At 54.3% G+C, this 14,028-nt stretch overlaps 1 protein-coding gene across 9 annotated transcripts in view; it reads right to left on the bottom strand.

Moving 5' to 3' along the window:
* Pisd (phosphatidylserine decarboxylase) overlaps window positions 1–14,028 on the bottom strand; it is a 46,700-nt gene that overhangs the window by 3,058 nt on the left and 29,614 nt on the right. The window contains exons 1-4 of one of the 9 annotated variants that reach the window (XM_069994484.1): window positions 6,218–6,305; window positions 5,526–5,606; window positions 2,317–2,552; window positions 692–857 (exon numbers count right to left, since the gene is read on the bottom strand). The exons of 1 other annotated variant lie outside the window; for it this stretch is intronic. In XM_069994484.1, coding sequence (XP_069850585.1) covers window positions 692–857; window positions 2,317–2,369 — 219 coding nt within the window. In that variant the 5' untranslated portion in view covers window positions 2,370–2,552; window positions 5,526–5,606; window positions 6,218–6,305. 7 more of the 9 variants (XM_069994485.1, XM_069994486.1, XM_069994487.1 and 4 more) reach the window with 7 other exon arrangements.

Genomic DNA, 14,028 nt, shown 5'->3' with positions numbered 1-14,028 from the left:
GGGTGTCCCAGAGCTCTGGCTGTCTCTCCAGCCTGGAGCACTTGGGGAGGGGAGCTGAACGTTCAGGTGCCACTGCAGCCCTGCTGTGTACCCGAACATATCCAAGCACCAATCCCCCAAGGGTGAAGTCATTTCATCCACTTCCAGCATCTCTTCAAGGAACTGAATCTGGCTCCACCCGGCCACCTGGAACAGCCAGCAGGCCCCGCGTGGGTCCAGGCTGGACCAGCGCTGCTCTCTCATCCAGGCGCCTCGGTGCCTTGTGCACCATGGCCCCAGCTGGCTGCTGAGCAGTCAGAGGCCAGCTTCCTCCTTGGAGCTGAGCGCAGCACAACCTCAGGGCCTCGCCTGCCAGCTCCCGCCTGGGGCCGCCACTTGGTGACCCCCTAGGTCCTGCAGTGCGTCCGCACACTCGGCTCCCGCCTCCCTGCACTACGCTATGGCTTCAGAAATGAATTTGGATTCTTCTCAAAACTACCTCCAAACTCTCCTCGCATGAACACAGAATGGAAGACGGTTTCCTGACTGCCCACTGACACCGGGGAGGGTGGACAGAGCCCACGCAGACACCGAGCAACACGACCTTAATAGTGGCCCTGGCCTTTCAACCAACGACCCTTCCCACACCCACTCCCTCACGGGCACAGCTCTAAGTCTCTGGCACCGCACACCTGGGCATGCGCACACTTACCCTGCTCACGGGCCTCCATCCCACCCGGCTGAGTGGCCTGAGGGCGCCGAAGGGCAGGAGGTAGTAGAGGATGGTCAGGGGCCACGAGCGCAGTTTCAAGGCGGGTCTGGACATGCAGCTCAGCTGGCCCAGCCTCCGCCGCAGGGCCAGCTGAGGAAAGTGCAACCTGCGGGCACACGTCCAGCACGGCTGGGTCAGTGCTGGGGGCTCGGTGGGACCAGGCACACTCCCTCGGCCTCTGCTACTCCTGCCCTACCTCCGCAACCTGCCTGAATGGAGGGCAAGTCCCCAGAACGGCAGCGCCCCGTCCCCACGCCATCCTGAGTTAGGGGCTGGGCCACCTAGCTGGCTGACTCATGTCCCCGTCCTTCCCCCCTGCCAGCTGGCTAAGAATGGGGGCAGCAGATGAAGGAGGGTCAAACCCAATTCCTGGGCATCTCTCAGAAGGAGCAACTTGGGAGCACAGCTGTGGCTGCTCACCAAGGGCCCAGAAGGGGGAAGGCGGAGTGGAGAGCTGGCTTTGTACCCCAGCTTCCCACACAAGACCGGAGCCAGGGACAGCCCTGCCCGCACAGGCCTGGGGAAGGCGAGCCGGCGGCCAGTGCAGTGTGCAGCACGGAGGCTGGCTCAGTGAGTCCTTCCCTGCGTCCACTACAGGACACCCGGCTGCGGGCCTCACAGCCTCATCTGTTAAAGACAATACCTGGAAGGAAGTGTGTCTCACACGCATGCACATGATGCCCCCATCCCCCTAAGAATGGAGCTCTGACCACCCTCATGGTCTACTAGAGCAGACTAGGCCCCTTAAAACCCATCCCCAGGTTTGTGGGGGAGCTTCCCCAGCTCAGCCCCCTCCTCCCACTCGGCTGCCCCCCCCCACCTCCAGGCCTCAGCTCACTCCACCAGCTTTACAAACTCAGTGTCACACAAGGCACAGAGGCCTTTCCCCGGGAACCCCGGGCACCTGACTGCAGCCAAGTCCCATCACATGCCTGGCCCCCCACCTCAGTGTAAGCACAGGAGACCACGCCACTACCCTCTCGAATATCTCCAAGCCTCCTGTCCTCATCTGCAACACCACCCATGCAACTGTGCTGTCAGGCAGATCCTGCCTCCTGGGGTGCTGAGCCAACCAAGGAACAAAGGCCGGGTCCAGCAGCGATGGCGAGAAGTCGCTGTGCTCCAGGCAGGTGCTGCGCGCACTAGCTGCCTGGCTTCCCTCCCTTTTGTCTCTCGCCCCCTCCCCCTCCCCCTCCCCCTCCGAACAGGTTTGAGCCAAGACAAACAAATCACGGCTTTCTCCAGCCCCACTCACTGCAGAAAGGCTGCGGGAGAAGGGAGCAGCTCTCTCCCCGGCTCCCAGGCAGGCGCAGGAAGCAGGGGGGGGGGGAGCAGGGACCAAGGCCCCCTCCACCCGCGGCACCTGCCCCCTAGCCCCCCAACCTCAGGTACCTGAAGCGGGCTCTCCTACTCAGGCCCTCCTGGCCCGGCCCCTCCAGCCTCGGGGGCTCTCCCCCAGGCCCCCGACTGCCGCCTCCACTGCGGGGCCTCTGGACATGAACTCTGACCTTCCTGAGGTCGTGGCGGGGCACGGCAGGGTTAGGACGCGGCGGGCAGCATCTCACCATTTCGCTGCTGCTCGGAGCTCTGGTCCTCGCCGTGCCTCTGACTGACACATCGTGGGCAGGCGGCGCAGGGAGGCGGCGCAAGGCTCGCCTGCTCTCCTCGCTCTCCTTTGTTTTTCCTCCTGCCTCCCCTTCCCCCTGCGGGAGCTCTCCTGCGCTGTCACGGCTCCAGGGGCGCTGCTGGTGCCGCTTCCGGGTTCTCTCGGAGGTTCACGGGGCGTGGGTTAGAGTCAGCGCTATTGCAAACAGAGGCACCGGTCACCTTCTCAGGCGTCCTGCTTGGGGACCACTCAGAGACAAAGCAGGCCCCTAGACTTGACCTGCTTTGTCCCCTAGGCTTGGCCTAGTGCCTACCATCCTGGGCTCACCCACTCCTTCCCTCATGGTAGCTGGGTGGGCAGCGGGTGGGAGAGACCCTACGGTGCATGATCCAACTGGCCGTGGTGGGGCAGTGGTGGTCCGGGCACTGCCAGGGCCTCTGGCTGGGGTGCTGCTGGGCTCAGGGAGCACGGGGTGGGAACCTGAGCCTGGTGCTCCAGGGCTCCATGGCTCCAGGCAGGCGGCCCCTCCCTCCTGAGGACCTGACCCATTTTGGATTCAGGTTACAAACTAGCATCTGAAGAATGAGAGGAGAGGGAGGGCAGCCGGGCAAGGTAAGGCTTTGTGCTGTGGACTAGGCATCCTGGACGCTGTGGCTGCCTCTTCTTCTCCAGGTCTTTGAGCCTCCAGTTCCTGACTGACCAAGCCCAGCCTCACAAGCTCTGTGTCTGGGTTCCCTCAGAGAAAAACCAGCCTAGAGGGTGGGGAAGTGGCCGGGACTGGGGGCCCGGGTCCAGCACAGCTCTTCCTATCTTTGCTCCAGAAAGGCACTTTGGCCTGGCCCCTCCCAGGTTCTCTGTCCAGCTCTGACCACACCTCCCACTACACAGATAGCAAGAGGAACAAACACGCCACAGCTGTTCCATCCTCACGCAGGGCAATCACCCTCCCCAGGAGAAGCGGCTGCACTCCACCTGGCCTCCAGACTCAACCACAGGCTTGGAAGGCAGCAGGTGTCTGTCACCTATGAATGAAGAAATGTAGTCCCCAGGACAGAAAACAGACCCAGGCGAGGACCAGCCTAGCGTGGCCAACACACTGATAGAGCAGGAGCCTCGAGCAGACTGAGACCTCCCTCCACCCACGTGACACAAACCTATCTCAGCCAGAGGTGAGGGTCCAGACTACACCTGCCTGCCAGAACCACTGGCTCCACCTGGAGCCAGGACAAGGTAACTAGAGTCTTGACATGAACGTGGATCTCTGTCCTGACTGAGAAAATGTCAAGGCCTGGCCGGGCAGCAGATCCCTCCAACAACTCCAACAAGCTTTTGCCAGGCCTCTCTCCTAAGGGCAAGGGCAGCTCTCTGGGGAATGAGCAGGGCAGAACCCCCCTCCCCCCCCCACCTCCACACACCCAGCAAGCCGTTGCTACAGTTTTCTCACCAAGGCAGCACCAGCGCAACAGACACAGCACCACCCATCCAAGGGCCAGGCCTGGGCCCTGTGGAGGCCCCTGGTCACTCTCATTAACTTTCTTATGGAGACTCAACCATTCCTCACATCCTCACATCCACCCGCCAGCACGCCAGCGAAACAGAAGCACAGTGCCTGTGGGGAATGGTAAGCTGGGACCTGGCTCCTCTGGGGCTCTTTCCCTGTTCAAAGGAGCCCAGGCTGGATGAGTTGCTGGCTCATACCCAGAACTCCTGGGGACAGAAGCATGGCCTTGTGGGATGGCAGGAGAGGAGGGGATCCTGAGAACCTCAGCCTCCCACCAAGTTTCCCTCACTACCGTAACCTAGTGGGATGCTAGGTTAGGAAATGTCAACTCTGAAAATGCCAGAAAGGTACAAGCCTACAAATCTAGGCTGGTTAGAATCTACGCGCGCTCAGACTACTGTGGACATATTAGTCCTTCATTCTCCTGGGCACTACCATGGGCTGCCAGGCCTCTTTTCCAGGTGGGAGCCCTTCTGAAAAACCTAAGGCCTACAAGGCCAGGGAACTGGCCTGCCTACACGGCTCAGCAGGGCAGGGCCGCCAGGTGCTCCTTCCTCCCTACAGCCGAGGAAGCGCCTGAGAAGAGCTCTGGCAATGACCCAGAGCTCCCCCATAGTCTGCAGCACCTACCTCCACCTCCCCACAGGGCAGGGACAGACAAGGGATTCCTGATCACTGTTCTCGCCCTTCTAAACTGAGACACTGACGCCAGGGTGGCACTGCTCCTCAGAACACCACCTGTGGGCTCTGTAAAGTCTCCAGGGAGCAGAAAAATGTTCTGTCCCCCTAAATGGCATGGTCTGTCAGTCTGTGGGGCCTACGAGTGGCTGCCTTCTCACCTCCCAGCCAACAGTGCTTCCAGCCTCTCCCTTCCCCAACCCCAAACTGCCCTCACTCCACAGCCACTGCACCTAGCAAGTCAGAGTGTCTGCCCGAGCTCAGGCTCTGATGAGGACTGGCTGAGGCAAGGAGCACTCACCCCCACCCCTCTGAGTCAAGATGGCTCTGTAGAGGTCAATATCAGACCCACCAGCTGGACTTAATGCTATCCTGTGAACTCGGAAGGCCATGTGAAATCCTGGAGCCCTCCGCCACCCCCATCCAGATAACTGGTCAAGGCCTTGGTAAGTCACAGGTGCTCTCTGGGCCTGTTTCTTCACCTAGGAAATGGAAAGGAAAGTTGTCCTGCCAACTTCCCTTGAAGCTAGAGCACAACCCCTCAACATCAAAACCCTACTTCCACCCCAGTGCACCTTCCTGTCCAACAATGCAAACATACTCAGGGAGATCGGAAAAGGGGAACACGAGGGCATTGGCAGCCCCTCTGAAGGACAGGGAGAAAACAAGCAGCAAGGGTTGATGAACCACCCAAGGGACAGGAGAGACGGTGAGGAAATGCTATTCAGGGACCCCACTGTACCCGGGCGGAAGGCAACCATACCTGCCCCCAGTGGAATGGAACATTCCAACTGAAGTCCAGGAATGGAGGGGCTGTGGGCAGGCCTGGCCGTGAGTGGACGCAAGACTCAGGACTCGGTGAACTCATAGTCTGGCACATTCCAGGGATGGAGCCAAGGGCTGGCGGGGCAGTGAAGACGGAGGAGCGCTGTCCCTGATTCCCACTCACTTGCCCACCCTGGAGGGCTGGGCCACCCTGCCTAGCTCACCTGGGGCCGATCCACATGACGGCTGTGCCCGGTGGGCGACTGACCCATCATGGCCACGGTCCAGGACCAGAAGTGGACAAACTGTCACAAGTAGAGGATAGGAAAATGGATCATCTGTGAGGAATAGGGCAAAGGAGGAGTGCAGAGGAAGAGGAGGGGGGTTTCTAAGTGAGGAGGAAGGAGCGGGACAGAGACAAGCCAGGTCTTCCTCGATGTCCCACAGAAAAGGAACCTCTCGTCAGCCTGCGGGGCGATCGGTGGAAGGAGCAGGGCTCCCAGAGCCCGCTTACCTCTCCCTCAGGCGCCGGGCCCGCGGCCGGCCCGCCCGGAGGCAGCGGCAGAGCCCGGGAGCCGCTGGCTTCCCGCCGGCCGAGGGCGCCCACCCCCGCACGCAGCGCGGCGCGGCGCGGCGGGACCGAGGATGCGGAGGAAGTGAGCTCAGGCAGCCGCCCCGTGACCGCCGGGGACAGGAAAAGGCCCCAACTTGGTCAAGTTAAGTTCTTTAGGTCCCTCGGGTTCCAAGGTTCCCTGTGTGGAAGGAGCCAACCAGCGGCCCCGAAAGTGCTAGAAGGCACTCCCACCCGGCGGGTCGGAGCGGGGTTCCCGGCAGGCGGGGCGGGGCGGGGCGGGCAGGGCATCTCCCAGCCGCCCCCCCAGCGGCTGCGGGTCACCTGTGGCTCCGGGGGACTCACCGGTCAGCGGGTCGCACTGGGGCTCCCAGCGGGGGCCTCCTCCTCCAGCCCCGGCCTCAGGGCGGACAGGGACTCAGTGCGGCCTCCAGGACGCGAGGGACCGTCTGGAGGAGGCACACCCGGCGTTAAAGCCGCGGCTCCCTGTGAGCTCCAGCCGAGGTCCAGGAGCCCGAGGGCCCCTTTAAGGGGAGGGGCCGGGGGGGGAGCAGGGGGGAGGCGGGCGGGCGGCCCGGGCCTCACCCGCGGACGGCGCCGCCCTCGCCCGCCCGCCCGCCCGCCTCGCAGGGCGCAGGGCACGGTGGGGCCTGGGGATGCCTCTGGGACCCGCCTGTGGCCTCTACCTGGCGTCCGGAGTGGCGGCCTGCCCCCACGCCACCCCCGGCTCTCAAGGAAGGGCCCCTCTTACGGAGACCTAACCGAGGGCTGGCCGGAAAGCCAGCTCCAGGAGCCCTTTCACCCCGGACGCCGGGTCCAAGGTGGGAAGAAGTCCTTAATTCCTCCACACCCAATCCTGCAGGAGCCTCCGGCCGCCCCGTCCCCAGCTCCCGTGCCACACACAGACCAAATGCCCAGACCCAAAAAGGGACACCCACCAAAGAGCGAGGCCACTCCGGCAAGCCTGGGAAACCCCGCGGTTCTTTCCCCTGCCGAGGAGCCGAGGAAGATGAGCCAGGAGACAGGAAAGTTACTTTCCACAACTATCAAAAAGGCCAGACTTAAGTTAAAACCAGGACATAAAGTATAAAAAGCAGATAAACTTCCAAAAAACGTACTCCTGCTGAGATTCCTTTATAAGATTAGCAAACATAGGAAGGGCTGGCTTTATACTTGGAAATGGTGGTTAAAAGAAAAAAAAAATCTCAATTCCTCTGGACTAGGTAGAGACAAAGAATGAATGAACTGTCACCTTGGGCAAGAGGACCTGAAAGTTATCAGTGTTTTGGGTAAACCTCATCCTTTTGACCCACCCCCAAACCAGAAACTAAGGCTCAAGAGTCTCTAGACTGCCTTGTATTCCTCCAGTTCAGAGGAAATGTCTCTGTCTTTCACCTCTCGCTAACTTTAACCCTGTGGTGCTTTCCATGAGTGGTGCGCAAGGACCTGCGGTTCTGCACACAAACTGGGAAGTTGGGGGAGGCCCTCGTCCCCCCACTGGACCGGAGGGCCTGGTCTGCAAGGTCATCAGACCACCCCATGTCTGATGGGGTGTAAAGAACAGGCCTAAAGCAGAAAGGATAAGGGACCCCCACACCAAAAAGGAGCCTAAGTCACGTCTGATCTGTGTGCCGCGAACTGGGTGGCTGGTTAAGAGGCCTCGGCAAGCTTGGTCATTTCACACAGGGCTCCAAGAATACTCTGACCACAAAGAATTTAATTTCAAAAACAACATCTAGAACAGGAGGACAGACCATGGAGAGATGCAATTGGTGGTCACAAGACAACACAGTGCTGACAACATGCACACCTCTCCCCTAGATCCAGCCCAAGCAAGTGCTGTGTGAGGAGCGTGCCCCACCCTGGGCTGCAGGAGGACACGAGAGAAGACTCTGAACCTGCTTTCAAGGGCTTTCTTTGTACTCCACTCCTACAATGCATCTGTGGGAGCAGTGAGGGAGAGTTACCAGATATAGTCCCAGCCATGCGGGGACCTCAGGTTTTGGCACAGGCTGCCTCTCCTGACCTGTGCCCACAGCAACCACCACTGGCTGATCGGGACCTTCTGTGCACCCCTAACTCCTCCCCCATCTCAATGTGCCAGGGAGACACCACTAAAAATGGGATAAGAAGGAATTAAGCACAAAAAGATGCTGACACAAAATCCTGGCCCCACCAAATTACAGCACTAGAAAGACCTCAGAAGACCATTCAGATTCCCCAAGTCTCCAATACTTGGAAACCAAGCCAGCTGGGCTCTCCATTCCTGCACAAACTCTGCCTTAGCTAACAGTCTGAATTCCAATAAGCTCCTTGTAGAAAGGCATGTGTTCACCAGTGTGCTTTTCCAATCACTTTACCCCTTCATGGTGGGGACAGGGAACATCAGTTCATAAGCTCTCTGTGGTACAAGACAGGGCAGACGTGTAATGTGCCTTGCAAGCTTCTAGTGGCCAACTGCGTATACTGACAATTTTGTATGGCCTGTGAATGATGGTATAAATATCCAAATAGCATTAGGCACAAAAAAATTCCCATCCCTGATAAAGGTTTTTGTTTTTTTGTCTTGCCTGAGGTTGAACTCAGGGCCTGGACACTGTTCCTGAGCTCTTTTTTTTGGTTGTGGGGCTTGAACTCTGGGTCTGGGTGCTGTCCCTCAGCTCTCCAACTCAAGGCGAGTACTCTGCCACTTGAGCCACAGCATCACTTCCAGTTTTCTGGTGGTTTATTGGAGATAAGAGTCTCACAGACTTCCCTACCCAGGCTGGCTTTGAACCATGATCCTCAGATCTCAGTCTCCTGAGTAGCTAGGATTCCAGGCATGAGACACAGGTGCCCCACCCTGTGTCTGAGCTTTCTTATGCTCAAGTACTCTACCACTTGAGCCATAACACTACTTCAGGCTTTCTCTGAGTTCAATGGAGATGAGTCTCACAGACTTTCCTGCTCTGGTTGGCTTCGACTGCTATCTTCAGATCTCAGCCTCCTGGGTAGCTAGAATTACAGGCATGAGCAACTAGTGCCCAGCTTGTCAAACCCTTAACCAGCCCTAGGTCTGCCCTGAGATCAGCCCTTCCCACCTTCCAACCACACCCTCTTCAGTCCCATTTCTAGATTTCCAGTAAAAATGTTAATTTCTTAGAAAAGTACCCCTCCCCCCAACACACACATCGAAAGTTTACTTTCACATCTCCACAGAGGCTCCTTTAGGCCACTACTAAGTCCTTAACACTTCCCACCTGTCTGGGCCTCTAGGGAGGAACTGCCATCTAGTGCCACTAGCTGACTCTGCAGGCTCACGGGCTTCTCAGGCCCTCACTGGGTGATTTTCACACACTCCCTGCCCTGGAGTGATGCCCTGTGTCAGGGGATGGAAAACAGCCAGCCCCAGGACAGAAGTGGCAGGTGCTCACAGCAAATTCTCATTTCCCAGAGGCCAACAGAAAAGTCTGGAGTGTGGACATGTATGAAGGACCTCGGACAATTTCTCCCAATCCTGCCCAATATATCCCTTTCCTGTGCAGGAATGTTTCTTGTCAGCCCCATTAATCCACAGAACTAGAAAGCCCCTTGAGCCATGCAGAGTCCTCTAGCAGCAACTTAAGAGCTAGCATGAAATGGAGGGGTAGTGGGGAATGAACCCAGACCCCTGGATTTCTCCCAGCCTGGCAGGCTAGCCTTGTTTTTAAGTTACTCATCTTCAGGTCCAGTCCCTGGCTTTCCCACACATCTTGACATCCACCATGCTTTCTCAACAACACTCCTGCTAGGCACCAAGTAAAACAGTGCTTACTAAATATGTACTCCCTTCCTGCAAGGAAGGGACTGGGTATTCATATGGATGTTGTTCTCATTGAACAACTGTCAGTGCACTACAGATGAGAACCTAAAGCTACATACAGTAGATCAAGTTTAAAAGCATACAGCCGTGTCTGATGGTACATCCACGGTACATATGATAGCATAGAGGGGTACTTGTACACAGGCCAAGGGTGCTCCAGTGGGGGACAGTAAGGACATGGTGCTTTCACAGGGTCCTGCCTTACTGCGTAAACTGATTTGTCGGTTTCCTTTCCATGAACTGGATCCTGCATGATTTGTGCTACGTAAGGGCAGAAATAAAACAGCAATGCTCGCCGGGCGCTGGTGGCTCACGCCTGTAATCCTAGCTACTCAGGAGGCTGAGATCTGAGGATCGTGGTTCAAAGCCAGCCCAGGCAGGAGAGACCGTGAGACTCCTATCTCCAATAAACCACCAGAAAACCAGAAGTGGCGCTGTAGCTCAAGTGGTAGAACGCTCGCCTTGAGCTGAAGAGCTGAGGGACAGCGCCCAGGCCCAGAGTTCAAGCCCCATGACCGACCAAAAAAAAACAGCAATGCTCAGAGCAGGGGCCAGTGTCCTGGGCTTCTCCTCTGCATGGTTGCCCCTCACCCCTAGCCCCGCACAGCCCAGCTTTCCATCATGGTCTGCTGTCCTCTGGTCCAGCAGACAAGGAAGAGAGATGTACTAGAACTAGGAGAGTTTGTCACCAGATTGCATACTGTGTGGTGTTCAGGTCACCTAAATACTAACAGGAAAGCCCAAGAGTCACCACAATGCCCTGTAGTGCACTGCCCCACACCCCCGGCAGGTGATGTCATGTAATCACCTGTGGTTTACAGACACTGCAGACTTAGGTTTAGTTAAGAAGCTCTTAGCAACTTTTTCTATTCTCCCTTTTTAAGGGATTACATATTTGAAGACTTCTCATAAACCCTAGGTTGGCCATGAACTCAAGATATCCTCCTGCCTTAGCTCAGCCAGTAGCTGGGTCTGCAGGTTCACATGACCATGCTCTAACAGCTAATGATCAAGTTGTAATACAACCCTGGTCTTACATCACTCTGAATGGGACCTTTTTCTGTACTTTTTCTACATGAAATTATGATAAGGAGTGACAGGGTCCCACAATCAGTAGCCTGAGAGACTTAGTCAGGCTCAAAGAATTTGCTACTTCAGTCCTGAAATGACCATAGGCGAATAGTCAAGATTTTGAGAACTCCTTCCATTATATAGGGCAAAGAAGAAACAGAGAAAGCTATGAAAAAACAATATCCTGGACTGGGAATGTGGCTTAGTGGTAGAATGTTTGCCTAGTGCGTGCCTCAGTACCACATAAAAGAAAAAGCTGGATGTGGCACTGTGGCTCAAGTGGTAGAGTGCTAGCCTTGAGCAAAAGAAGCTCAGGACAAGGACCAGGCCTGGAGTCCAAGCCCCAGGACTGGCAAAAAAAAATCCTGTGTGTGTATGTGCACCTGTGTCCTTTACCTGTTCAAGATTTCTTCAAGGCACTTCAGCCATTTTTAACAAGTCTGTGCCTACAAACTGTCTGTCTCACCCATAAAAAGGGAAGTCCTAGGTTTTATTTATAAGTAGATCCCCAGAATCTCCACAGGGCCTGGCTTATAGAAGTAACTGAAAAATTTGTTAAGTGAAGGGGTTAATGCAAGAAGAAAGGAATCATGTTCATCTATGTATGTCTATGTTCATCTAGTATGGTCTTGTAGCATAGTAGGCCAACTACAAATAGAAATAGTTATTTTAGAAACCAAACATGTCACAAATCATAAAGGTGTCCGTATCTTTTGCAAATGGCAATCCTATCCCTTAGTCAGTAACTGGGATGCCAGAAAGCACTGTGGCACAGGAGCTATTCACGGTACTGTCATAGAGTGTTGTAATGTTATCCCAGAGTAACATGGTTGAGGTTTAAAAAAAAAAAAAGCAATGTATGGAATAATTATATCCATTAGAAACAAACTCAAGATGGGGCTGGGAAGGTGGCTCAGTGTAGAGCGCTTGCCTTGCATGCATAAGGCCCTGGTTTCGATTCCTCAGCACCATATAAGCAAAAAGAAAAAAGCTGGAAGTGGTGCTGTGGCTCAAGTGGTAGAGCACTAGCCTTGAGCTGAAGAGCTGAGGGACAGTGCCCAGGCCCAGAGTTCAGGCCCCACAACTGGACCCCCAAAAAAAGAAACAAACTCAAGAAGTGAAGGTAAGAAAATACAGCTCATAGCCAGGTGCTGGTGGTTCACGCCTGTAACTCTAGCTACTCAGGAGGCTGAGATCTATGGATCATGGTTCAAAGCCAGCCAGGGCAGGAAAGGCTATGAGATTCTTATCTCCAATTAGCCACCAGAAAACCAGAAGTGGTGCTGTGGCTGAAAGTGGTAGAGGACTAGCCGTGAGCAAAAAGTTCTGGGACAGCACCCAGGCTCTGAGTTCAAGCCCTAGGACCAACCAAAAAGAAAAAGAAAGCTCATGATTATACCACCTACTCATAAGATGAGAAGGGGTGGGGCTCATGAATGTTCTCTCTGTTTTCTGTCATTTAAATGAAAACAAGATTAATTGCCTCATGAGCTTTGAGACCACTTACTGTGAGAAAGGACAGTATCAAAATAAATGGTAGTGGAAAAACTTGATATCCCATGCAAAGAATGGAGTTAGATCCTTCTGTTACATTCAAAAATTAACTGATGCTGGGCACTGGTTGTTTATGCCTGTAATCCCAGCTACTCAGGAGGCTAAAGTCTGAGGATCAAGAATTGAAGCCAGTCTGGGCAGAGAAGTCCATTAGACTTGTCTCCAATAACCAGCAAAAAAAGTTGGTAATGGTGTGGCTCAAGTTGTATAAAACCAGCTTTGAGCAGAGAAAGCTAAGCTCAGGTCCTGAGTTCAAGCCCCAGTACTGGCACAAATAAATTAATAAATATGTTTATAATTTAGCTCAAAATAAAACCAGTTGAGTGCCAGTGACTCACATCCCTATAATCTTAGCTACTCAGGAAGCTGTTCTAATGACAGGTTTGGAGTTAGCCCAAGCAGAAAGATTTGGCAGACAAATCTTCAAAATTCTTACCTCCAATTAACCATCACAAAGCTGGAATTGGAAGTGTGGCTCAAGTGGCAGAATCTCAGCAATGATCAAAATAGCTAAGTTAGAGCTTGAGGATCTGGGGGTGGGGGTGGGGTGGTAAAGAGGTCTGGGACATGGCTCAAGAGGTAGAGAGCTGGCCTAGCAAGTTCAAGAGCTCAAATCTTAGTACTCCTCAAAACAAAACAACCAACTTTTTTCCCCCCTGTCAGTCATGGGGCTTGAACTCAGGGCCTGGACACTGTCCCTGAGCGCTTTTGCTTAAGGCTAGCACTCTTTGAGCCACAGTGCCACTTCCAGTTTTCTGGTGGTTAATTGGAGTTAAGAGTCATAGTGTCCAGGCTGGCTTTGAACCACAATTTTCAATCTCAGCCTCCTGAGTAGCTATAATTACAGACATGAGCCATTAGTGCCCAGAAACAACAAACTTTTTTGTGTGTGAACATACTGTACAGAGGGGTTACAATTATTACATGGGCAAGATAATGAGTACATTTCTTTTTTTTATTGTAAAGATACTATACAGAGGGTTACAGTTATGTGAGTAAGATAATGAGTACACTTCCTATTGAGCATTGTTACCCTCTCCATTGTTTTCCCCCACCATCCCTTCCCTCCCTACCTTCCCCGAGGTTCTTTTTTTTTTTTTGATTGTGATTAAGTGATTACATAATTTCCCGAATTTCACAGTATTGTGGAATAATGATGCTCATTTAAAGTCACAAGTTCATTCTAACTTTCCTGGAGCAAATTGTCTATCATAGTCTATAACATGTAACGGTGTACACATGTTATACACCATACATGTGATCAGCAGCATGGGGCTATTTAGTAGTGGTTTGACCAGATGAGTGGGAGTTCTTTGTCTCTTAAGTCCTGTTAGTTTTGTCGTATCACCTAACATTTTAGATTTAGCATCCACTTATCAGGGAGACCATGTACCGTTTGTCTCTTTGCTCTTGGCTTACCTGGCTCAACATGATTCCTTCTAGCTCCATCCATTTCCCTGCAAATGCCATTATTTTGTCATTCCAGAAACAACAAACTTTTTTTTTTTTTTTTTTTGGGTCCGGTCATGGGGCCTGAACTCTGGGTCTGGGTGCTGTCCCTCAGCTCTTCAGCTCAAGGCTAGCGCTCTACCACTTGAGCCACAGTGCCACTTCTGGCTTTTTTCTTTTTGCTTATGTGGTGCTGAGGAATCAAACCCAGGGCTCAGGCATGCAAGGCAAGTGCTCTACC

This window comes from Dipodomys merriami, unplaced genomic scaffold (assembly GCF_024711535.1).
Source record: "Dipodomys merriami isolate MVZ:Mamm:240054 unplaced genomic scaffold, mDipMer1.0.p SCAF_45, whole genome shotgun sequence".
Taxonomy (NCBI): Eukaryota; Metazoa; Chordata; class Mammalia; order Rodentia; family Heteromyidae; genus Dipodomys; species Dipodomys merriami.
The sequence above is the reverse complement of the archived record's forward strand: the minus strand, read 5'-3'. Positions and strand labels throughout refer to the sequence as shown.